This window comes from Ursus americanus, chromosome 25 (genome assembly GCF_024610735.1).
Source record: "Ursus americanus isolate L20-20 chromosome 25, mUrsAme1.1.p, whole genome shotgun sequence".
In the NCBI taxonomy this organism is placed as follows: Eukaryota; Metazoa; Chordata; class Mammalia; order Carnivora; family Ursidae; genus Ursus; species Ursus americanus.
This window is the reverse complement of record NC_142151.1, coordinates 1,885,310-1,911,381: the sequence shown is the minus strand read 5'-3', so window position 1 is coordinate 1,911,381 and position 26,072 is coordinate 1,885,310. Positions and strand designations below refer to the sequence as shown.

The 26,072-nt window shown below is 41.6% G+C and overlaps 1 protein-coding gene across 8 annotated transcripts in view; it reads left to right on the top strand.

Annotated features, from left to right (window-relative positions):
* CECR2 (CECR2 histone acetyl-lysine reader) overlaps nt 1–25,857 on the top strand; it is a 172,351-nt gene extending 146,494 nt beyond the window's left edge. For 3 of the 8 annotated variants that reach the window (XM_045775070.2, XM_045775045.2, XM_045775064.2), the window contains 11 exons: nt 541–694; nt 4,406–4,535; nt 5,057–5,094; nt 5,182–5,273; nt 5,493–5,619; nt 6,598–6,986; nt 7,537–7,665; nt 7,861–8,707; nt 18,477–19,899; nt 21,250–21,361; nt 22,128–25,857. In XM_045775070.2, the coding sequence (XP_045631026.2) occupies nt 541–694; nt 4,406–4,535; nt 5,057–5,094; nt 5,182–5,273; nt 5,493–5,619; nt 6,598–6,986; nt 7,537–7,665; nt 7,861–8,707; nt 18,477–19,899; nt 21,250–21,361; nt 22,128–22,133 (3,447 nt within the window). In that variant the 3' untranslated portion in view covers nt 22,134–25,857. The remainder of the gene's footprint in view (nt 1–540; nt 695–4,405; nt 4,536–5,056; nt 5,095–5,181; nt 5,274–5,492; nt 5,620–6,597; nt 6,987–7,536; nt 7,666–7,860; nt 8,708–18,476; nt 19,900–21,249; nt 21,362–22,127) is intronic. The other 5 variants (XM_087855469.1, XM_045775077.2, XM_087855470.1 and 2 more) reach the window with 3 other exon arrangements.
* The last annotated feature ends 215 nt before the right edge of the window (nt 25,858–26,072 follow it).

The window sequence follows — 26,072 nt, the reverse complement described above, 5'->3', positions numbered from 1 at the left end:
AGAGAGAGAGACAGCCAGTGAGAGAGGGAACACAAGCAGGGGGGGTGGGAGAGGAAGAAGCAGGCTCCCAGCGGAGGAGCCTGATGTGGGGCTCGATCCCGGAACGCCGGGATCACGCCCTGAGCCGAAGGCAGATGCTTAACGACTGCGCCACCCAGGCGCCCTAGATGAGAGTACTTTTTAAGATGTCACTTTGATTAAATATTAAATCTGTAAGAGTGGTGTCTCTGACCTGCCTCAATTGCTCTGCTCCAACATTATTCATAGGATTATCTACCAAAGAGTACAAATAATGTAAATCATTGGGACCGAAACTCTTTACCTTATTTCAAATCGCCATTGTGTTTTAATGTTAGTTATGTATCTCCGTATGTTTATTCTATAGATGATAAAATCAACTTGTGGTTATGATATAAATTCCCTACCTATCTAATATTATTTATTGAATAGGTTGGAGTCAGTAAAAATTGAATCTTAGAGCAAAAAACTGATCTTACATTATTGTGTCTTGACTCTGTATGCTTAATTGGCTCTTTACAGGAGACCCCTGTGCTTACCAGAATAGAAAAACAGAAGCGCAAAGAGGAAGAGGAAGAACGTCAGATTCTTCTGGCAGTGCAGAAGAAGGAGCAAGAGCAGATGTTAAAGGAAGAGAGGAAAAGAGAGCTGGAGGAAAAGGTGAAGGCGGTGGAAGGTATGTGGGCTTTCTGCGCAGTACATGTCCTGCTCTGGCCAAAGCCAGAGCAAACTAGGTTCTGTCCTAGATCTAAGCTGCTTCTGGCAATTTCTATTTAAATATCTTGTTAATTGCACTGTTTGTTTATTCTTCTGATCCCAGTCTCATTTCATGTGCATTCCTTCTACAGCACTTGTATTTGTTATTCTTGGTGTTCCTTTCAGTCTTACCACTCATTGCCCTCATCTATGTACATCCCTCATGTAAAATAGAAAAAAATATTAAGGCATTGATGACAAGTTTCATAGAAAAAATTTTAAGCACAAGTGAAATGCGCTAAAGAAAAGTCTTATAGATTTTTTTTCAAGTATGACGCTATTACAAATCTAGAGAAATACCATTGATTTTATTAGGACAAATTGTTTTTCTCAGACTTGGGTCTAGGTTTTGGTCTTGGTGTAATGAGATTTTTCTTTCATTTGCAGTTAATACAAAGGATAATAACTGTCCCTAGATGTATCAGGCAGCAGTTGTATTTATAAGCTAAACCTGATAAATCATACGGTAACAGATCATTCAGCTTAGTTGAATACAGACCAGTATTTCTTTCTTTCAAGTAAATTTACTGAATTTTTAAAATTATTGTATGAAACCACATAACCTGGATTTGACTTTCTAATGCAGAGTTTCAGTGCAAAATTTAAGTAAATTTTGGCTATAAAATTCAATGCATCCTGGCCTTATTATGTGCTTTTTCCCCTCCCATTCCTAAGTAGTAGTGCCTTGTGTTTCTTCATAGGTTATTTCCATTCCTACTGTGATCACTTCTTCATTATAAATGAATTTAATCTGTGAATTTAACCTGTGCGACAATATGTAGTATATCCTACTTGTAAAATGTTTCATAGGTTTTATTTCCAATGATAGATTTAAATTCCTTAAGACAGTAACTATGGCTTTAATTTTTTTTTTTTTAAGGGGACTCTGTAATTTTCAGTGCTGTTTTTATTTGCTACACTATTCTCATTTGACTTTTATACAGACAGGTTCAAAACTTATTATTATGGCTTAGTTTCTATACCTATAAGATTAATAATACCAATGTTATAGATTGTTCTTTAAGTCAACAAATATTTTTTGAGCACCCATTCTGTGCCAGGCTTTGTTCTAGGAATATAGATAATAAACAAAAGAAGTTTATCTTTTCATGGGGCTTGCATTCCCGTGGTGGGAAGACAGAATAAGCAAATATTGTGGAATCATAGCTGGTGGTGAAGGATCTAGAGAAAAATAAAAACAGGTTTAGAGATAAAGAGTGACGTGATGTATGTGGCATTGTCAAGAAAGCCCTCTCTGAATATGTGGCATTTAGTAATGAAGTGATTGAAGGTGTTGTCTGATGGAGGAAGGCAGAGGAAATAGCAGGTGCACAGGACCTGAGGAGGGTATATGCAAGAGGAAGGCCAGTATGGACCAAAGTGAGCAAAGCAAGGGAAAGATTGGCAGGAAATGAGTTCGTAGAGGTAACCAGGGCTCAAATCACTTAAGGCTGTGCAGACCAGGTTAGAAGGGTTAAATAAAACACAGGTAGTCCCTAGCATAGACTTAGCTCACAAATGATAGTTATCATGGGGAAAATGTGGAGAGAATTTTTACAGACTATAAAATAGTTACAACAACAAATTTTTCCTGAATTCTTGGCAGCTAAGTAAAAAAGGCGGAGGCAATAATGGATTTTTTAAAAAAGATTTTTATTTATTTGAGAGAGTGCACGAGTGCAAGTGGGGGATGGGAGGAGCAGAGGGAGGAGAAGAAAGAAATTTGAGCATACTCCTTGCTGAGAATGTATTAAGTACAAAGGCACAAGCTACAAAGGGAGGGAGATTGGATGTGTTTGACTACATGAATTGTTCAAAACTTACATGTGACATAAAGTGGTAAGACAAGTCAAAGTAGAAGATAATCTTAACTCAACCAACAAAGACTTATTATCCAGATTCTTTAAAGCACTTCTCTAAATCCGTTACAAATGCAGCAACCCAAAGGAAAAGGGCAAAGTATGTAAGCAGAAAATTCACACAGGAGGATGGTCAGTGTAAACATGAAAATATGTTCAATGTCACTCCAGTCAGGAAAATGCAAATGAAAGCATCGAAATTCCTTATCAATACTTACCAGTTTGGCACAAATGCTAGTTTTATCATACCAAGTGAGTGTGAGATAACTCACATCGCTATTAAAAGAATCACTGTATAAAGTACTCTGGCAGTTCCACTGCTTAGGTGTGCATCCCAAAGAACTCACACATGTGCGCGAGAAGACACGTCAAAAGAATGGTCGTTATAATATTATTTACAAGATGCAAAAAATTGGAACCAGCTAGAAAGAACTACTGTTAATGTTACTAAAGCAAAAAATGTTAAAATCTGCCAGTTTGTTAGGTTCATGGATATTCATTAATTTAGTTACACTTTTCTTAAAGCTTGAAATCTTTTTTTAAAAAACAGTATTACAAGTCATTGATAGCAAAGTGCCTTTGACTAATTAAAGTAGATACAGCTTTAAGTTTATAAGTGAATAATGTAAGAGCAAAAACACAAGTCAAATAGAACTATTAGACTGAGAAAACACTTAGCAAGGTCATGTCATAGTCCTAGCAGGGGACAGATGTGGAGCCTGTCCCTCAAGGAAGAAATACAGAAGATGTGCCCTGGCTTCTCCTTCCGTTTTTATGTCTTTCTGTCTGACAGTTTTCTTTATCTCCCTGCCTCTTTTCTTTACTCTTGACCTTCCAGTTCCCTGCTGGCAATGAGTATCCTATCAGACTAGTAGTGGAATGCCAAGTGTGTTTCTCATGGCTATGGCTGTGAGCCAGAACAAAATCATCCCCATCTTCCAGCTCCTTGCCAATTCCAGCTGGCATCTTTCCCTTGTTCCCAGCCAAATTTATGACTACCCCTGGCTTGGTAAGGGCCAGCTGCCAGTGGTAGGGGTGGATTGAAGAGCAAAAAGAATTAGTGTGCAAGGATGCCTTTGTACATACAAAATCTTGAGAGCTTAGGTAAGCATACAAAATCCTGTATATGTTTGGATTGAATATGGTCCTTAGAAAGGGGATGTTGGGGCGCCTGGGTGGCTCATTTGTTAAATGTCTGCCTTCGGCTCAGGGCGTGATCCCGGGGTCCTGGGATCGAGCCCCATGTCAGGCTCTTCCGCTGGGAGCCTGCTTCTTCCTCTCCCGCTCCCCCTGCTGTGTTCCCTCTCTCGCTGGCTGTCTCTCTCTGTCAAATAAATAAATAAAATCTTTAAAAAAGGGGGGGGGATGTTGCTTTCCTGAGAGAAAGATTAGAAAGGCCTCAAGTATTCAAAGAAAGATAATCTTCATTCAATCTTCTACTTTTTCCTTTTTCTTCTAATTCTGTTTTTCTTCAGCCTTGTTCTTTCCTCCCTCTCCTTCCCAGTGCCTGCCCTACCACCCTCATCCCTCCCCAGCCCTTGAGCTCAATATGCATAAAGGAAATGGGTTTCACAAGTTTATATTTTTCATAAAGCATTCCATCTATAATCATCCTAATTACCAAAAGAGGATGGCAAAAGAAGCAAAAATCATTTTATGATATAGGTGATCTTTGTTTCTTTCTTCTCTTAAAATGATTAACAAACATCTAATCTGATCATCTAAAGAGTGCTTAACCTCACTTGTACCATAATGCGCTGTGTTCATTGTAGATCGAGCAAAGAGGAGAAAGCTCAGGGAAGAAAGGGCATGGCTGCTGGCCCAAGGGAAGGAGCTCCCCCCAGAACTTTCCCATCTGGACCCTAATTCCCCCATGAGAGAAGAAAAAAAGACTAAAGACCTGTGAGTATTTAATGATACTAACAGTAGCAACCAGGAACGTTGGCGAAGCACTCTGGCACTTTTCTCATTTAATCCTTAAAATAACCCTGCGTGGTAGGGAATATTCAGTGTTCGTGAGCTTCTCATTCTTCTATATGTCTTTTTGTATTATTATTCTTTAGATTACAAAAATATTCATTAGGGTAAAATAAAACCCAGGATATAATGTGCTCTTAAATAACCAACATTATAGAATCCTAAATTAAGCTGTGGACCATCTGAGTCAGCCACATCATTTTACAGGTGATGAAAACGATACTCCTTTTTTTTTTTTTTTTTTTTTTTTTTTTTTTGCTGAGACTTGCTAACCTTTATCTTCATAATTATTTTCTAGAGATTATCAGTGTTACAGACTTACCTTAAAAACAGTTTATTGGGACTGTTCCAAACCATGGTATAATCAGCATGTGTCTGTGATTGAATTAAGAGAGCTAAGGAGAGAAGGTGATCAAAGTTACTATTTCTTATTTTGTGATTCACAGCTTTGAGTTGGATGATGATTTCACTGCCATGTATAAAGGTCAGTTCCCATTCTCAACTATTATTATTTCTGACAGAAGTACTCCTATGTGAGTGCGTTAATTAAGCTCTCTTCTTTGGCTTTCAGTTCTAGATGTGGTAAAGGCTCACAAGGATTCCTGGCCCTTTTTAGAACCTGTGGATGAGTCGTATGCCCCAAACTATTACCAGATTATTAAGGTAGAGGCTACCTTTGCAGTTATCTACTGTGGTGTTTGTTTCTTTCTTGATTTTTGTTGCTGGTTTTTGTTTTAAGTTCACCTGTTGTTCCTTGAGCATCAGGGTTGCTGGGTATATGCCAGGCTCCTGAGAATCTCATAGCGGCATGATTCCTTTGCCCCATAAGGACTACGAGATGTTTTTTCTCCAGCATGTTGTAATTTAATGTGTCCTATTTAGGTCCCCATGGATATCTCAAGCATGGAGAAGAAACTGAATGGAGGTTTATACTGTACCAAGGAGGAGTTTGTAAATGACATGAAGACTATATTCAGGAATTGTCGAAAATATAATGGGGAAAGTAGTGGTAAGTGGGGAAGGTGCTTGCTGTGGATACACTTATTACACCATTTCAACCAAGAACAAAACACCTTCTTCTTTAGAAATACACAAAAATAGAAGTGCATCTCTTTTAGAAATGTTCAGACCTTTCAGTGGGACTATAAACAAAATGTACATTTTTAAAGCCATGAGATTAGACATTCTGACCATTTACACAACATGTGCCAGAACCACTCCTATCCTATGTGAACAAAAGAATGTGTCGGGTGGCTCACTGGGCTCAGGTTATTTTTCAGTATCTCGGAGACCAGTCCGGGTTTAGTTTGCACTGCTTCCTTAACACAGACCGCTAACCACTGACAAGACTGACCTTAGATTCTTAAATCATCTTGAGAAGTCCACAGGGTAGATCCCCAATAACAAAGAATGTATGGCTCAAATGTAGAAACTTGAAGTCATTTATACAGTAGCTCAAATGCTTTAGCTTAAAAACCAAGCAGCTATGTGGTGCCTGGGTGGCTCAGTCATTTCAGCATCCGACTCTTGATTTTGGCTCAGGTCATGATGTAAGGGGTCCTGAGGTCAAGCCCCATGTCTGGCCCTGCATTCAGCAGAGAGTCTGCTTAAGATTCTCTCTCTCCCTCTCCCTCCCCTAATTTCACTCTCCCTCTCAAATAAATAAATAAGTCTTAAAAAAAAAAAAGACAAAACTAAGTAGCTTCAATGACTTTATTTGAAAATTCTGTGATTTAGCCTTGAAGAATTAAATTTGTCTTGGTTTAAGTTAATAGTTCTAGGGGCCTATTCCAGCCATACAGCCTAGAGCCTCTTAGGACAAAAACAGTGTCTTCATCTTGTGTCCATAGCTGCACGACATTAATATCACACAAGCTGAATTAAGCTCATGAATTTACTCAGCATCTTTTATTGTTTGTTGGTAAAAGAATTATCTTTTGTGTCCTGTAAAAGCCGTATCTGGAAGTCAATCCTTGTCTTCCCATAGAATATACCAAGATGTCTGATAATTTAGAGAGGTGTTTCCATCGGGCAATGATGAAGCATTTTCCTGGTGAAGATGGAGACACAGATGAAGAGTTCTGGATCAGAGAGGACGAAAAGCGAGAGAAGAGACGGAGCCGGGCTGGGCGAAGCAGTGGAAGCCATGTTTGGACCCGCTCCAGGGACTCTGAAGGGCCCAGCAAGAAACAGCAGCCAGTGGAGAATGGAGGGAAGTCCTTGCCGCCTGCCCGCCGCGCTTCCTCTTCTGGGGATAATCAAAGCAGCAGTTCCACACAACTCCCTCGGGAGGTGGGCACCTCAAACGGCCGAGGCTTTTCTCGTCCCCTACATTATGGTGGGATGCCCAACCAGACACCCCTTTTAAACCAGATGGTAAGGGATAGCTTAAAATTCCATAGTAGTTTCTCCTAGTCAGTGAATTCAAAGAGAAGTGAAGCCTTTTTAATTAGTTTCTCTTCCAGAGTGATTTTTCTATATATGGTTGATTTCTTCTCCCCTCATCTGTCCTTTCTGTATTCATTCTTCCTCTTATTTTAAACCTTCTTTCTTTTAATCAATCTGATGCACTCTCAATGTGGGCAAAAATTGAGATTTTAAAAACTCTTCATGTACATAGCACAGAAATACGCACAGTACATAAAATATATAGCCTATCTGTGGCATTAAAACTTCATGTTGGGGGGTACTTGGGGGAAAATTGGCTTAAAAGGCTCTTGGGGGAGGAGGCAGTAATGAAAAAGAGATTAAGAAACACCATGTTTTCTGTCCTGAAGCAAGAGATTGCTTTGGGCCCCAGAACTAGCCCCGATCTGGGTGAGCCCATATGCTAGCATTCTGCAGGAACGTCCTTGTTTCCTACCTAATGTCTTCTGTGCTTTCTTTTTTTTCCCCTCCCCTCTTGCCTTTACTCAACGCCCTTCAGAGGCCAGCAGTACCGGGAACATTTGGCCCTCTTCGAGCATCAGATCCTGCCAATCTATATGTCTCCTCTAGGGTCCCAGAACCACACCCTGGAGAACCTACACAGCAGCCTCAGCAGTTTGCCATGCAGGTAAGTAGCCTACTCAGAATATGCAAATGCAAAAGGTTCCACAGGTAAACTTCAGAAATACAGTCTCTCACCAGGTTAAATTTCATTCATTATCTTCCATTCTGTAGAGTCTGTTACTATAGATTAAGCACTTTACAAGTTATGCCTTATTCTGTGGGTCTACTGAACTCTGCTCTCCTGTTTTCTTGTTGCCAGCCTCCAGTTGGAATGAACAACCACCGAGGACCCAGGCTAGGCACTCCAGAAGAGAAGCAAGTGTGTGGGGGGCTGACACACCTTAGTAACATGGGATCACATCCTGGATCCTTGCAGCTTAGGCAGATGGGTGGCCCTAGTCAGGATGGAAATATTTATCCCCCAACTCAATTCCAGGCAGGATTTATTCCTCCCAGGCATGGTGGGGCTCCAGCCCGACCCCCAGACTTTCCTGAAAGCTCAGAAATTCCTGCCAGCCACATGTACCGGTCCTACAAGTACCTGAATCGAGTACACACTGCTGTCTGGAATGGGAACCATGGTGCTACAAACCCAGGACCCTTGGGCACAGATGAGAAGCCCCCCGTGGGGCCAGGACCCTCTCACCAGCCTCGCACTCTTGGTCACATGATGGATTCCCGAGTGATGAGACCTCCTCTCCCTCCAAACCAGTGGACTGAACAATCAAGCTTTCTACCTCATGGAGTTGCTTCTTCAGGGTATATGCGACCACCCTGTAAATCTGGTGGACATCGGTTACAGCCACCTCCCGCCCCAACGCCAAGTTCTCTTTTTGGAGCACCCTCCCAAGCTCTGCGGGGGGTGCCAGGAGGGGACTCCATGATGGACAGCCCAGAGATGATTGCCATGCAGCAGCTTTCTTCCCGAGTTTGCCCACCAGGTGTGCCTTACCACCCCCGACAGCCTACACCCCCCCATTTGCCTGGCCCTTTTCCGCAGGTAGCTCACTCGGCATCAGTAAGTGTGTCAGCCCCTAAGCCTGCCTTGGGGAACCCTGGGAGGACACAGGATAACAGTGAGACACAAGAGCCTGAGAATGACCGAGGTAATTTACACCATCATTTTTGTCTGACGTCTGACATTTAAACCATTAATTCATAAGGAATCTTTTTTCCAAAGACTGTCAGACTTCTTTCCAGCTTCTTGAACTGCTCACTCAGGGTTGGACCAATACTATGGCCTGATCTGAAAGGATTTCTGGTAGTAATGATCCTTACCCAGATGTAGTTCTTACTGTACCATGCCGTCTTTTTGAGACTTGTAGATCTAGTAAATCAGTTCTCAGACCAAGCTTTGAGATAGCTACTGTTTTATTGTAGTTTGTACAGGAGGAATACGCAAAGCACAAAGCTATCGGTTGCCTTTGTCTCACTAGTTAAGTGGTGGAGCTGAGATTTGTACCCAGACCCACTCAATTCAGCATCCATGCTCTCACCACTACATCATCAAACTGCCTTTAAAAATGACTGTCTTAAACATTATCATTATAAAATAAGTTTTCAATATGTAAAGTCTAATTATTTCCATCCTTTTATTCCTGGGATACATTTATAGCTACTAAGAAGCAAATCTTGAAGGGATTTCTTAGAAATATCACTTAAGAGATTAACCTGAGGGCGTCTGGGTGGCTCATTCGGTTAAGCATCTGCTTTTGGCTCAAGTCATGATCCCAGGGTCCTGGGATTGAGCCCCATGTCGGGCTCCCTGCTCATCGGGGAGTCTGCTTCTCCCTCTGCCCCTCCCCCCTGCTCGTGCACCCTCTCTCTCTCTTACTCTCTTGCTCACTCTCAAGTAAATCTTTAAAAAGAGAGATTAACCTAAAAATTGCGAAGATGAAAAGAATACTTTGTGTAATTAGTGCTTATTTCTAGGATAGATGTCCACGATGTATTGTATGTTATTTTTTTCAACACATTACTGGAGAGGGGCACATGGGTGGCTCAGTCAGTTAAGCATCTGACTCTTGATTTAGGGTCACGTCAAGATCTCAGGGTTATGGGATCAAGCCCTGTATCGGGCTCTGTGCTCAGCGTGGACTCTGCTTTAGAATCTTTCTCTCCCTCTACTACCCCTTCTCCCATTTGCACTCATACCCTCTCAATAAATAAATAAAATCATTTTTAAAAATACATGACTGAAGAATAGATACCTGATCATTTATCGATTATGAATATTCCACATAAAATTGAATGATAGGCCTAGAACTCAGAATTACTTTATGTATTAGATATCTACTGACACTTTTTTTTACTGTAATTCCACTATAGTTAATATACAGTGTTACTGTGATTCAAGACTTCAGTACATTACTCAGTGCTCTTCACGATAAGTGTGCTCTTAATCCCCATCACCTGTTTCACCCGTCTCCCTACCGCCTCCCCTCTGGTAACCATCACTTTGTTCTCTGTAGTTAAGAGTTTGTTTTTTGGTTTGTCTCTCTTTTTCTTTGTTAGTTTTGTTCTTTAAATTCCACGTGAGTGAAATCATATGGTATTTGTCTTTCTCTGACTTATACCCTCCTGTATCCTCCACTGACATTGATGCAAGTAGCAGTATTTCATTATTTTTTATCACTGAGTAATATTCCATTGTATATACATACCACTTCTTCATCCATTCATCTTTCAGTGGGCGCATGCTTCCATATCTTGGCTATTGTAGATGGTGCTACAGTAAACATAGGGGTGCATATATACCTTTTCAAATTAGTGTTTTGTATTCTTTGGATAAATACCCAGTAGTGGAATTAATGGATCATATGGTAAATCTTTTTTTTTTCTTTTCGTTTTTTTCTTTTTCTTTTTAGTTACCTCCATACTGTTTTCTAGAGTGGCTGCACCAGTTTGCCTTCCTACCAACAGTGTCCGAAGGTTCATTTTTTTCTACATCCTCACCAATATTTGTTGTTTCTTGTGCTTTTTTATTTTAGCCATTCTGGTGGGCGTGAAGTGATATCTCCTTGTGGTTTTGATTTGCATTTCCTTCATGATAAGTGATGTTGAACATCTTTTCATGAGTCCTTTGGCTATCTGTCTCGAAATAATGTCTGTTCATGTCTTCTGCCCATTTTTAATTACATTATCTGGTTGTTGGGTGTTGAGTTCTATCAGTTCTTTATATATTTTGGATACTAACCCTTTATAGATACACCATTTGCAAATGTCTTCCTCCATTGTCTTTTAGTTTTATCAATTGTTTCCTTTGCACTGAAGAATCTTTTTATTTTCGTATAGTCCCAAGATTTAATTTTTGCTTTTGTTTCAGTTGCCTCAGAAGACCGATCCTCTTTTCCAAGTGGTTGTTCAGTTTTCCCAGCACCATTTGTTGAAGAGACTGTCTTTTTCACATTGCATATTCTTGCCTCCTTTGTCAAGGATTAATTGACCGTATAATTGTGGGTTCATTTCTGGGCTGTTTAGTTCCCTTGATCTATGTGTCTTTTTTTGTGCCAGTATGATTCTGTTTTGATTATGACAACTTTGTAGTATAACTTGATATCTGGGGTTGGGACACCTCCACCTTTGTTTTTCCTTCAAGACTGCTTTGCCTATTTAGGGTCTTTTGTGGTTGCATACAAATTTTTAGGATTATTTGTACTAGTTCTGTGAAAAATGCTGTTGGTGTTTTGATAGGGATTGTATTAAATTTGTAGATTGCTTTGGGTGGCATGGACATTTTAATAATATCTGTTTTTTTTTTTTAAGATTTTATTTATTTGAGAGAGAGCGAGCGCGTGAGCAGGGGGAGGGGCAGAAGGGGAGGCAGACTCCCCACTGAGCAGGAAGCCTGATTTGGGGCTCAATCCCAGGACTCTGGGATCATGACCTGCACCAAAGGCAGGTGCTTAACCAACTGAGCACCCAGGTGCCCCAGTAGCTGTTCTAATCCATGAACATGGAATGTCTTTCCGTTGTTTGTCTTGTATTTAATTTCTTTCGTCAGTGTTTTATAGTTTTCAGAGTATAGGCCTTTCACCTCTTTGGTTAAGTTTATTCCTAGATATTTTATTATTTTTGGTGAAATTGTAAATGGGCATCTGACTGGCTCAGTCAGTGGAGCATGTGACTCTTGATCTTGGGGTTGTTAGTTCAAGCCCCACATTTGATGTGGAGATTACTTAAAACTAAGATCTTTTTTAGAAAAATGAAATCATAGGGGCGCGTGGGTGGCTCAGTCAGTGAAGCATTTGCCGTTGGCTCAGGTCATGATCCCAGGGTCCTGGGATCGAGCCCTGCATTGGTCTCCCTGCTCCACAGGGGGCCTGCTTCTTCCTCTCCCTCTGCCTGCCGCTCCTCCTTCTCGTGCGCTCTCTCGCTCTCTCTCTCAAATAAATAAATAAAATCTTTAAAAATAAATGAATTAAAAAATAAAAAGTGAAATTGTAAATGGGATTGTTTTCTTATTTTCTCTGTCTGCTATTAGTATGTAGAAATTCAGTAGGTTTCTGTATGTTGATTTTATATCCTGTGACCTGACTGAAGTTATTTATAATTCTAGTAGTTTTTTGGTGGTCTTTAAGGTTTTCTATATATAGTATCATGCCATCTGCAAGTAGTGAAAGTTTTACTTTTTCCATACCAATTGGGATGCCTTTTATTTCTTTTTGTTGTCTGATTGCTACGGTGAGGACTTCCGGTACTATATTGAATAAAGGTGGTGAGAGTGAACATTCTTGTTTCATTCCTGATCTTAGGAGAAACCTCTCAATTTTTCATCGTTGAGTATGATGTTGGCCGTGGGTTTTTAATATGTGGCCTTTATTATATTGAGGTATGTTTCCTCTAAACCTACTTTGTTAACGGTTTTTATCATGAATGCATATTGTACTTTGTCAGATGCAGATGTTTTTTCTGCATCTATTGAAATAATCGTATAGTTTTTAATCCTTTGTCTTGTTGATGTGATGCATCATGTTGATTTATTTGGCCTTGCATCCTAGGAATAAATTCCACTTGGTTGTGGTGAATGATTTTTTTAATGTATTGTTGTGCTTGGTTTGCTAGTATTTTGTTGAGCGTTTTCGTGTCTATGCTCATCAGAGATAGTGACCTGTAGCTCTCTTTTTTTGTAGTGTCTTTTATCTGGTTGTGGTATCAGGGTAATTCTGGTCTCACAGAATGAATTTGGAAGTTTTCCTTCCTCTTCTGTCTTTTGGAATAGTTTGAGAAGAATTATTATTAAGTCTTCTTTAAATATTTGGTAGAATTACTTGTGAAGCTTTCTGGTCCTGGACTTTTGTTTGTTGGAAGTTTTTTCCCAGAATTTTGTTGCTGGGAAATGGTCTGTTCTAAGTTTGCATTTCTTCCTATTTTAATTTTGGTAAGTTATATGTAATTTATCCATTTCTGCTAGTTTGTCCAATTTGTTGGCATATTGTTTTTCATGATATTCTCTTACAGTCCTTTGTAAGTGCTTTGGTTGTTATTTCTCCTCTTTCATTTCTTTTTTTTTTTTTAAGCTTTTTATTTATTGATTTGACAGAGACAGCCAGCAAGAGAGGGAACACAAGCAGGGGGAGTGGGAGAGGAAGAAGCAGGCTCCCAGCAGAGAAGCCTGATGTGGGGCTCGATCCCAGAACGCTGGGATCACACCCTGAGCCGAAGGCAGACGCCTAACGACTGCGCCACCCAGGCGCCCCTCCTCTTTCATTTCTGATATTGTTTATTTGAGTCCTTTTTTGGGGGGTCTGGCTAAAGGTTTGTCGATTGTACTAATCTTTTCAAAGAACCAGCTCCTAGTTTCATTGGTCTGTTGTATTTACATCTTTTAGTTTCTATTTTCTTTAATATTTCTCTAATCTTTATTATTTCCTTCCTTTTACTGGTTTGGGGTTTTGTTTGTTCTTCTCCTGGCTCCTTTAGGTGTAAGGCTAGGTTGTCTATTTGAGATTTTTCTTGCTTTTTGAGCTAAACCTGTATTGCTATAAACATCCCTCTTTAGAATAGCTTTTGCTGCATCCAAAAGATTTTGGACTGTAATGTTTTCATTTTTCATTTGTCTCCACGTATTTTTTAATTTCCTATTTGTTTTCTCAGTTAACCTATTCATTGTTTAATAACATGTTATTTAATCTCCATGTACTTTTGTTCTTTCCCGATTTCTTCTTGTGGTTGATTTCTAGTTTCATACCATTATGTTTAGAAAAGATGAATGGTATGACTTCAGTCTTTTCAAACTTATTGAGATTTGTTTTGTGATCTATTCTGGAGAATGTTCCATATGCACTTGAAAACAATGTGTATTCTGGTGCTTTAGGATGGAATGTTTAGAATATACCTATTAGTTCCATATGGTCAAGTGTGTCATTCAAAAAGCCCGTGGCTGGATGCCTGTGTGGCTCAGTCAGTTAAGCATCCGATTCTTGATTTTGGCTCAGGTAATGAGATTGAGCCATTGGGTGTGGAGCCTTCTTAAGATTCTCTCTCTGTCCCTGGAGCACTTGGGTGTCTCAGTCAGTTAAGCGTCTGACTCAGATCATGATTGTGAGTTCCTGGGATCAAGCCCTGCATTGGGCTCTACCCTCAGCGAGGAGTCTGCTTCTCCCTGTCCTTCAGCCCCTCCCCCCAGTCTCTTTGTGTTCTCTCTCTCAAATAAACAAAATCTAAAAACAAAAAAACAAAAAAACCAAGATTCTCTCATTCCTTCCCCCTCTCCTCCCCCCCCCCAAACAAAACAAAACAAAACAATACCCACTGCTTCCTTTTTGATTTTCTGTTTGGAAGGTCTGTCCATTGTGGTTAAGTGGGTTGTGAAAGTCCCCTACTATTATTGTATTCCTGTCGATTACTTCCTTTATGTTTGTTATTAGCTGCTTTATGTATTTGGGTGTTCCCATGTTGGGTGCATAAATATTTACAATTGCTATATCTTCTTGTTGAATCTTCCCTTTATGATTTTATAGTGTCCTTCTTTGTCTCTTGTTACAGTCTTTGTTTAAAGTCTATTATGTCTATCTAAATATTGCTACCAGGTTTCTTTTTACACCATTTGCATGATAAATATTTCTCCATCCCTTCACTTTCAGTCTGCATGTATTTTTGGGTCTGAAATGAGTCTTTTATAGGCAGCATATAGATGGGTTTTTTGTTTTTTTTTTAATCCATTCCATCACCCTGTGTCTTTTGATTGGATCATTTAGTCCTTTTACATTCAGAATAATTATTGATAGGTATGTACATACTGCCATTTTGTTACTTGTCTTATGGATATTTTTGTAGTTCTCTGTTCCTTTCTTCTCTTACTATGTTCTGTCATGGTTTGCTGGCTCTCTGTAGTGGTATACTTGGATTCCTTTCTCTCTATTTTTTGCATATCAATTACTGGTTTTTGATCTGTGGTTACCATTAGGTATATGTATATACTGACTTTTGCATATAGCAGTCTATATTAAGTTAATGGTCACTTACGTTTGAACCTGTTCTTTACTCCCACCACGCCTCCCCAGCCCCCCCCCCCAGGTTTTAGGTGTATGGTGTCATATTTATATCCTTTTTTTTTGTGAATCATTTGACTGCTGTTTATAGATATACTTAATTTTACTGCTTTTGTGCTTCCTACTTTTCTTACTCCTGCTTATGGTCTTTTGTTTCCATTCAGAATCCCCTTTAACATTTCTCATAGGCCTGGTGTAGTGATGTTGGATTCCTTTAATTTTTGTTTGTCTGGGAAACTCTCCTTCTAGTCTGAATGATAGCCTTGCCAGGTAAAGAATTCTTGGCTGCCGGTGTTTTTTTCTTTCAGCACTTTAAATATATCCTCTCACTCCCTTCTAACCTGTAAAGTTTCTGCTGAAAAATGAGCTTATGGGGTTTCTCTTTTATGTAACTATTTTCTTTTGTCTTTCTTACTTTAAAAATTCTCTCCTTCTCACTACGTTTTTGTCATTTTAATTCCTGTGTGTCTTCACGTTGACCTCCTTGGGTTGATTTTGTTGGGGCATCTCTGTGCCTCCTGGATCTGGATTTCTGTTTCCTTCCCAGATTCGGGAAGTTTTCAGCTATTATTTCTTGAAATAAATTTTCCTCCCCCTTTTCGCTCTCTTCTGGGATCCATATAATGTCAGTGCTATTACACTTGATAGTGTCGCTGAGTTCTCTAAGTCTGTTTTCATTTTTTTTCTACCTGTTTAGTTTAACTGCTTTCCATCATTCTATCCTCCAAGTCACTGATTCTTTCTCCTTCCTCTGGTCTATTATTAATTCCCTATAGTGTATTTTTTTAACTTCAGTCATTGTGTTGTTTATTTCTGATTGGTTCTTTTTTGTTGTCTTTGTTGAGGGTCTCACTGAGGACCTCCACTCCTTTCTCAGGTCCAGTGAGTATCTCTGTTAACCATTACTTTAAATTCTTCATTGGACATATTACTTATTTCCATTTCATTTAGCTCTCTTGCTATGATTTTGCCCTGGTCTTTCCTTTGGTATATACTCCTCATCTCTTCAATTTGTCTGACTCTCTGTTTCTATGCATTAGGAAAGTCAGCTACATGTCCTGCTCTTGGAAGTAGTGGCCTTGTGAAGAAGAGGTCCTGTAGTGCCCTGCAGTGCAGTGTCCCCTGTTCAGAACCTAGCGCTTCAGGGGTGTCTCCTGTGTGTATCGTGTGCACCCTGCTGTCATGGCTGAGCTACTTTTGCCTTTAGTGTAGTCATCTGCAGTGGCTCTCTTTGCCTGTTCTGAGCAGAATTTGGTCCCTGTGTTGTTTGTCTTGGGCCACCTTGAGCTTGAGTTGAGTCAGACCAGGCATTTGCCAGAGGTGAGGTAGCACCGAACTATTGAGAACTTTCCCTGTGTTGTCCTTCAAGAAGCTTTCATTGGTGGGAATGGCCTTCAGTCAGGACTGCTGTCTGCCCCCAGCCCAGTGTGGGGGCCTCAGTGGGACTGGCGTGTGTGGTTATCTTCCCCTCTCTCCAGGGCAAGAGTCTCTTTGGAGTGGTGCTTGTCCTTGTCCTGGCTGCTTGCACCTCACCAGGCTTGTGGCTCCAGCTAAGGGCATATTGGAGGGGCCAGGTAAACAGGAAAATACTAGAATAGGGCCCATGGAGTGCCAGAAAGCCCTGCACCAGTCCACTGCAGCAGGGGACTGCAGCTGCCCAGGCTTGGATGGAGGGGGTGTTTCTGCAGGAGCATACTGTTAGCTATGTGACGAGTGTTGGCCCTGCACTGGTTCCTGCAGGTGTCCATCTATCTAGGCTGGGAGCGGGGGAGGAAAATGGTGCCCGCCAGCTCTTCTGTCTTAGAGAGGTCTCCCAAAAAGATCCCTGCCTCTCCAGTATACATTCATTAGTAAGTAAATCTCCTTTTTCACACTGCTGCTTCTGTGCTCTATCTCAGTGGGGCTGTTTGTTGTACTGTCTCTTTAAGGGCAGGGACTCTACCCTCCTGGCTCTCTCAGCTGAGCCCACTGAGTTTTAAAGTTCAGATGTTAATAAGCCCCCCAGATTCTTGGCCCTCTCTGGTTTTCAAAGCCAAATGTTACAGGGATTAGTCTTCCCCGTGCAGGTCCCCTGTGCTGGGGTTCCTGGCTTGGGGATCTGCCTCTGCTCCCTTCTCTGTGCCACTGCATCCCTCCCTCCTGTGGCTCCTAACAGCATCTTTGTTCTTCCCGCCCTCTGTGATATGGCCTCTGCTCCACAGTTAGCTGTGGAGAGTGTGTTCTGCCTCTTTAAGTCATTTTCTGGGGTATTTATACCGATGTGAGTGTTACCTAGTTATCTAGTTGTATCCATGAGACAAGATGAGCTTAGGACCCTCCTGCTCTGCCTTCCTCGACTCAGACTGACTTTTTAAAAGTGTTTCTTTTGAGGGAAGGCCTGCTTTGTGAACACCATCTCAAACAGAATTGTCTAATACTGATTTCACATGGGGTCTGGAATTCGAGCTTTAGAAGGAGAGTCCCTCTGACGAAACTGTGGATAAGCCTATTTGTTAGTTTACATGTTTTATGTTGACAAAATATTGACAAGTGTAGATTTAAATTTCGTTGTATAGCTTGTACCTTTGAGTTTTCATCCAGCACTAGTTCATTAGTTGACTGAGATTTTAGTAGGTCTTTGAAAGTCATTATGTATGAATCCTTACTCTTGTCTTTAAGATCTGTTACCAGAATTGTATTTAGATCACACCTGAGCAACAACTCTGTTCTACTTGAAAAAGTATAATCATTAAGACCGAATTTCTGGTCTGACACAATAGCAAGGTAAAGAATCCTGAGTTTGTAATTAAGCATTTGAGTCTAGTAAATTAATTTATTTGGGTGTAGTAAATTTCTGTGCCTTTGGGTTTTATCCTGTAGGCATCTTGTTTTCAAGAAACCTTTATTGAGTCCCTGTTGTGTACAAGTACTAAGAGTAGTAGGGAAGAAAACAAGAGTCCCTGCTGCTGTGGAACGTCTGTTCTGAAGGGGCAGACATCAGGCATGCAGCCCCTTGATATGGATCCATCCCGTCCTGGTCCTTCTCACTGTATCTACATGTATGACATGCATCTGTCGGAATTATCTCACAACCACTTACTACTCTGTGACAGCACAGCAAGAGGGAGGCAGGGACGTCGCCGTTCTTTGGCAGACTTTATGAGTAGCGGTAGAGGTGCTAGGTCTTATCTCTTGGTCTGTAAAGCGGAGCTTACAAGGGCCTCAACATCATGAATCCTTTCAGGGACACTCAAAATTTCTAGCTGAAGCTTGAATGACCACATATCCATCTCAACCTCACCTGTCCTTATCTGACTGCTTTCGTGTTCTTTCCACTACCATCCTCATCAGTATTGTCATTTCAGCCACTGAATTACTGATTTGTTCTACGTTTTTCGTACAGCAGATCCCTTGCCTGGGCTTGAGGAGAAACCATCAAACATTGGTGCTTCAGAGGGGGTGTACCTCAAACAACTACCTCACCCTACACCTCCCTTGCAGACCGACTGTACCAGGCAGAGCTCACCACAAGAAAGGGAAACAGAGGGCCCAGAGCTCAAAAGTGACTCCTCAGAATCTGGAGACAACTGTAAAGCAACAAAGAGCAAGAATACCTGGCCCCCTGAGAGCAACTATACCAGCCCAGCCACCCAAGGATGCATGCGAGACCTCTCCACTCTGGCAGATAGAGGGCCTCTGCCCGAAAATGGAGTAATTGTTGAAGCATCCCCTTGTGGATCAGAGGGGAAAGGCCCTGGTGGTAGTGGTTCAGAAAAGCCACTCTGCCCCAGAGGCAAAACGCTACAGGAAACCATGCCGTGTACAAGACAGAACCCAGCTACACCTCCCAACGCAGACCCCAATCTCATGGGAGGCACTGTAAGCCAGTTTTCTCCCTTGTACATGCCTGGCCTGGAATACCCAAATTCAGCTACACATTACCACATCGGTCCAGGCCTGCAAGGTTTGGGCCCTGTGATGGGAAGTAAACCCTCAGTATCCCATCCTCAGCATTTCCCCCCTAGGGGCTTTCAATCTAACAACCCTCATTCTGGAGTCTTTCCCCGGTATCGCCCCCACCAAGGAATGAGGTATTCCTACCAGTCACCACCTCAGCCTTCCTACCATCACTATCAGCGAACTCCTTATTATCCGTGTCCACAGGGCTTTTCTGACTGGCAGAGACATCTTCATCCCCCGGGAAGCCCAAGTGGGCTCCCACCTAATCCACCCCCTCCACCGAGGCCCCTCTTCCCAGATAAGAGCGGCTTGGCTAACCTGCAAGGCTGTGAGACACTGAATGCTGCCTTAACTTCCCCAACCCAAATGGATGCGGCGGCTGCTAAAGTCGTCTCAACTGATGGGCAGAATCCTGGTCCAGAGGAAGAGAAGCTGGATGAGTCTATGGAGAGGCCAGAGAGTCCCAAAGAATTTTTAGACCTGGACAACCATAATGCAGCTACCAAGCGGCAGAGCTCATTGTCAGCCAGCGAGTATCTTTATGGAGCTCCTCCTCCACCTCTGAGCTCAGGGATGGGATTTAGTTCATCTACTTTCCAGCCCCATGGTGTGATGCTACAGACGGGCCCCCCTTACACACCTCAGCGGCCAGCCAGTCATTTCCAGCCCAGAGCTTACTCTTCCCCCGTGGCTGCTCACCCCCCTCACCATCCAGTGGCTGCCCAGCCCAATGGCCTCTCTCAGGAGGGCCCCGTCTATCGCTGCCAAGAAGAGGGCCTGGGTCACTTTCAAGCTGTAATGATGGAACAAATTGGCACTGGAAGTGGAATAAGGGGACCTTTCCAGGAAATGTACAGACCATCAGGGTAAGATTACATTAGATGGTTTCTTGGTTTTTGTTTCTTTTTTCTGGGAAAAGAACAGATGTTGGTTTTAGACAGAAAAATGGCCATAGAAGTGAAGGTGATAACCTTTAGTGGTCTGGGTCCAAGGAAAGCTTGGCAATCACTGATAATTGAAGACTTAATGGAAATGTTTCAGCCTTAGAGTCCGATTTTGTCTTTGGCATTTTTTTCCCTCATGAAAGTGAATTGGCATTTAAATGACTGTTTAGTTAGATTTTGAGACTGGAAACTTGATAGCCACAGTTTGAGAGCCATAGGCAGAGGTATCATTGCCACTAGGTTCGGATACTCTGATCAAGGTAAAATAGGTCTCTCTCAAACCCTGAGGTGAGGGGACAGCGTATGTAATGTTCAGGTTTTATCCTTTACCTCTCATTTCTTCCCCTAACACTGAATAAAGAAACAGGTTTATCCAGAAAACACGTCAAATACAGTCCCCATGAGAATTCTTACAAATAGTTTTAAGACTCACTGAGGTGATCTGTGATCCTGGAGATTTTCAAATTAATAATATATAAAAGATGGTTAAATAAAATTGTTTACATTGACGTATGAAGCCTAGTCATAAAACCAGTACCATCCAACTTAAAAACTAACGTACCCCTCTTCAATGCCATTAAGACCTTACCTCCAAAACCTCTTCCCCACTTAACATTTTGCCCTACTCATTTTATACGTCACTAAATATGTTTATGTTTTGTTTCTTTGCCTTTTAAACCACTGGGAAGCACGTTGCAGACTTCATGATTGCGCGCATCTGCTAGGAGTAGCGACATTCTCCTGGAGCACAACCTCACACTGTTATTTCCACCCAAGGAAAATAGCAGTAATATGGTTTAATATACAGTCCTTATTTAATTTCTCCAGTTGTCCCCAAAATGTCTTTTATAGCTATGTTTCTTGTTTTATCTTATTTTAATTTTTTCCCCATCCAGGATCCGTGTAAGGTTAACATTTTTACATTTGGTTGCTCTGTTTAGTCTCTTAATTTACAACATGTATTCTATCATGGTTTTGTTTTTCAAAGATTCGAGGCTAGTTCCCACGTAGGACGTCCCAGATCCTAGATTCTTCTCATTGTTCCCTCATGTGTGGAGTCCAGTTAAACACTTGTCAAGAACTCTCCCTAGGCTGTGTCATGTACTTACTGCATCATACCTGGTGGCACAAAATGTCACTTTGTCCCAGTATTGATTCCAAGTTTCATAATTAAGGCAGTATCTGCCTGAGATTTTCGTGATTAATGTAACTCTTCCCTTTCTAATTAATATGTCTTCATTAATTCTTAACTGTTCTTTCTTGTGGCTGTAGAATGCAAATGCATCCAGTCCAGTCACAGTCCTCGTTCCCAAAGACCCCAGCACCAGCAACATCCCAGGAAGAGCTGCCACCACATAAGCCCCCAACACTTCCTCTTGATCAGGTAAAAATTACCAAAAATTAGAACTTTTGTTATTCTTCCAGGTGGCAGGAAATAGTTCATTGTGGGTTTATCGTGATTGTGAGAAAATCTTTTAAGGTGTCCTGTTAATAGAGGAACTTGAACTGGAAAGTGCATCGTGTCCTACTGGCGACCAAGTAAAAAGGGCCACTCAGGCCCTGTGCTCCCAGTGGGTTCAGCAGGGGGAAAAGTCAAGAGAAGATGACCTCGGAAGTCGCTTCTGTATTGTTGCCATGTGTTTCTCTTCTTGTGTTAACCAGCTGCTTGGGGATTGTTCAAGTCTCATTTTTCCAAACTGGCCATTAGCATTTATTTTGATATGATAGCTTTGTATTTTTTATCCTTTTCCAACTATTTCATCTAAGAGAGACGAGACAGTCAGGTATTTAAATGATAGTAGCTCCCTTCGAGTGCCCCTTTTGTGCCAGACGCTGCGCTCCAGCTCTCTCCACGCACTGTCTCATTTCCTCTCTTCCTTGACCGCTGTGAAGTACTCATCATCAGCACCGTCAGTATCGTCCCCGCACGTGCAGGGAGTCCCACTGCTCCAGAGTGATGAGGTTGGCGTTTGCCTCTGGAGGTCTGGAGCTTGAAAGCCCGCCCTCTGGAAGTAAACTGTGATGGCTGAAACAAAACCAAGCCATTTTTCCAGATGGAGAGGAACATGTATAGCTCTTTGGCTTATTTAGTTATTTTAAACAACACAATTGTTAATTTTGTTTAAATTGTCTTTATTTGCTTCTCTCAGAGCTAGTCCAAGGAGGGAATAAACCCCAAGGAAACAGAAAGCTGCGTGTGAAGACTGGAACATGGAGAATTTAGGGAAACGATCCTTGCCCATCTCTATTCCTGTTACCCTATCACACCCCTTCACAGTGCATCCCGTCATGCCGTCCAAGAGCTGGAGCCATTCCCGGAGCCCTAGAAGGATACTCCTTAGACTAACACCAGCTTGCAAAGATCCTTGGTTGGGGATCTCTTGTATGGCTGATGGTCAAGAACAAATGAACTGAAATTAGCGATGGCTTTTCTAAGTGCTGAGACTTTTGTTCAGGGAAAATCATCTTAAACTTGGGGGAGGGGGTCATACTTAAGAATGGAGTGGTGCTCGTAAACTTTCATGAGCAGCTAAACTCAGGTATATATTTGGGGAAGGGACTACTCGTAGTATTAATGTGTTTGGAGCTGGGTCCAGTTTACAGAATTTTCATGTTGCCTTTTAAAAATAATTTTTGTTGTTGGTGGTGAATGTATTGTACATAAGTGGGAAGGGTGGGTAGGGATGTGGAAGAAATGGAAGTCCTAACTATGGTGGGCACACAGCACTAGAGTAATCTTTATCTGTTTACAATCATGTCACACTGAATACTTTTGGGAGCTGGAGAAGAGGGTAGGAAAAGTTTACTCTTGTAAATTGTTACTGTTTCCTCAGTAGCGAGCAGTCCTTTGTTTGTTAAAGGCCTTCTTTCCAATCAGCCCGAGAAGGCATCGTCGCACTGCACCCTGACTGTTGAGTTTCTCAGTTCGGAGGCGCAGTGCTTGCACACGGTCTACCAGAAGTGTCAGCCTAGAAGACAGGCTGCCCTCTCATCCAGTGGCCCAAAGCCTGGATTTCAGAGAGCAGTGCCCTTCCTGATTTGCCACCAGCCCTACCAGATAGTTGTAAAGCAATATCAGGACTTGGGATCACTAGAGTGTTTTGCTTATTAGAATATAAAATAAATCGTCCTATTCACAGGCCTGCCGGGACTGTGAATCTGGTAGACATCACACAAAGCTTTCTGGCACAAATCACATTTTGTGGAAGTGACTACTCAGGTTTGTATATGTTAGTATCAATAAAGAAATTGCACAGTTTTGAATAGGAAAAATGTATTCTATAGATTTACAGTTTGAATTTAGGAATATCTCAGTATATATAGTTTTAATTCATTTTAAGTGAATCGTAGTAAAATAAGTCATGGTAATTTAAGGTAGCTTTCAGGAACGAGTTCTTGGAAATCATTTGTCATATCTGTGATAGGAAACAATTTTACAGTATTAAATTACTTTGTTACAGTTTTAGAAGTGAATTACACTGGATTGTCTTTGTTTAGCATTCTGTATTTGATTTTAGCTGAGATGCCACCAAAGTTAGGACTCCTATGTTTTAAACTTTTGAATATCCCACAAAGGGGAAAAAAAAAAAAAAAAAAACTAAGGAAAAATGCCCTGAAATTAACAGGTTTTGTAAAAAATAGCATATTTTTAAGCATGCCTTTGGGATAGTAGAAAAACTTCCATATAATATTAATCTGCCCTAGTTTCTTACAAATTCAGCCTTATAAGGGGCCATTAGGATCTTTCCCTCCAATTCCAGCATCCTTGAAATGTGGAACTGTCATGTTTAAAGTTTGCTCTGCTATTTAGGAAAAGAAACAAATTGGAAATATCCATGTTATACAGATGGAACCCAAGTCACCAGCTCCAGTGTAAAGGAAATTCATACAAATAAGGGAATGCTTATTGACCTGGCGTTGTGGCTTATGGCTCAGGCAGGATTGAGAGTTGTGTAGGGAACACAAGAGCCTTTAAGATAGATGCACAAAAATACAAATTTTTTTCTCTAATAGACTCCAGTTTTAAATTTGGCATGTTTTTAAGTGGAATGAGCTTTGAGGCTGTGTTCTCATTTGGTCCTAATTCTGGTTAGAAAGCTGTCACTGGTATGATCTGGTTTGGAGTGAAGAGGTCAGCACTGTCCCTGTAGGAAGAACAGATGTGATGGTTCAGCTCTTGAGCTAGTATAAATTAACATGGCCGATGCACGACTACTTCTGTTTTTGCATCTGTGTAGAAGCAGGGAGGAGAGAAAGACCAACTGGTCTTGTCTTCTCACGTGGAAGTTGGTGTGAGTGAGAGGCCTTTGGCTGCTGCCTGACTAGGAGCATGGTAGCCACAAGGTCTGTTCCCCTGGTGCTGAGGTTGGATTGCTTTGTGCTGAATGACCCTGGGGCATGCGTAGGAGTGGACCATAAAGCAATAGTTGGGCTGATCTCTGCCCTTTTTCCATCCCCCCTGCTCAAGGTAACCTATTCTCCTCATTCTCCCAGCCCCTTACCCCCGTTACCTGTTGCTAGAGAAAAGCTGTGAACAATATAGGAAGAAATCAATAAATTCTTTTATCCTGAACCTCCCTTCTTAGTATGTATAGATGTGAAAACTGTTAAGGAAGAACAGTATCAAGTATTGAACTACTACTGTATCATCTCAGAACACTGGGAACAAGGACAACAGCAGACTTGCCAGCCTTGTTGTGTCCCATGGGGGAACTGGGTCATGCATTACAGGTACCAGCACTTCAGCCCTTGTCTGCTATCTCCTGAGCTTTTACTGGTCTTTGAAGCACAGATCTGCTAAAAGCAGTCAGGAGCTGAGCTGCAAGATTGCAGGAACACATGTGACCATTGAGCTGCTGTGAACCGCTGATCCGCTCTTACCCCAAGCAGGACCTTTTCTTCTCTTCTTTCTCCTCTGGCACTTCTCTTCCCAAGTGTCTTAAGCAGATACAAATGCATTTGCCCTCTTCTCCATGAGGGGGATGGCGGTGTGTGATATTTATAACTAGAAAGTAGTGTGTGAAAGGGTCCTAAAAATGATCTGTCATCTAGGAGGACTCTCACTTGGTGTCTGCGGGCCCACTCTCGGGAGTCCGCAGGAGGGGGTATCTGGGCTCCACGGGGAATGAGGACACTCCCACCTGTTTGATTGAACAGTCCTGGCTAGCCTTTATTAGAGTTGTTAATAAGTTAGAATCTTTTTTCCCTAAGGCCCAGGAGAAATAAATGACCCAGAAAGAAAAGTAAAGCTTTTTGGAAGGTTTCTGGTTTGTTTGTTTGTTTTTCCCGTCAGAGTCTCTTCCTTTAAAGAGTAGCTGTTGGCTGAGATGTATTATGGCAGATGCATGTGAAGAGTGAGTAAGGGCAAACTGCAGGTTCTTGTTCGCCTGACTTCTTCCAGCCCACCTTCTGAAAATAAAATTAAAGCCACTCCGCCTCTCCTTCATCGCGTGGGTTGGTTCTGGTGGTGCACGTGAGCTGCTTATTCACGATTCTTTTATTCTCCGTGAGCCCAAGTCAGACTGCTCTCAAAAGGCAAAACTCTATCGTGCTCATCTTCATTTTTATGTTGATTGAAAACCTGAAGACGTGTAGAGTGTGTGTGCACCTTAATGCACTCAGACCGCAGCGTTCAGTGTCGGTTTACTGTGGCCTCGCCCTCGGACCTTGAAAGTGCTTCTCATGACTAACCATTAGCTGTCATTATCCCATGGCATTTGTCTGCTGTATTATTGTTTATGGTAATTCCTACTGGAGTCAAAGAGGATGCTAAGTGCCGTCCAAAACACGCAAAATCCCAGTGTTGCGGGCATCACAGATGTCAGAAATAAACTCTCAATCCCTACCACTTGGTTGAATTTTTCATCCCTTTTTTTTTTTCTTTACTGGAAATTCAAATCTACAAATATTATACTGCTCTTAAGACCTGATCTGAAATTTCACAGCAAGTCTTAACCCAGCAGTCCCAAGGCAAGGGCATTCACGTAGTGTCAGAATGCTGACATGCGTTCGAAGAAATGAAAGGCTTAGAGTTTTCTGGCATTACTGCTACCCACCCCACCTTGTGACTGTCGGTCCATTCACCCCTGCCAGAT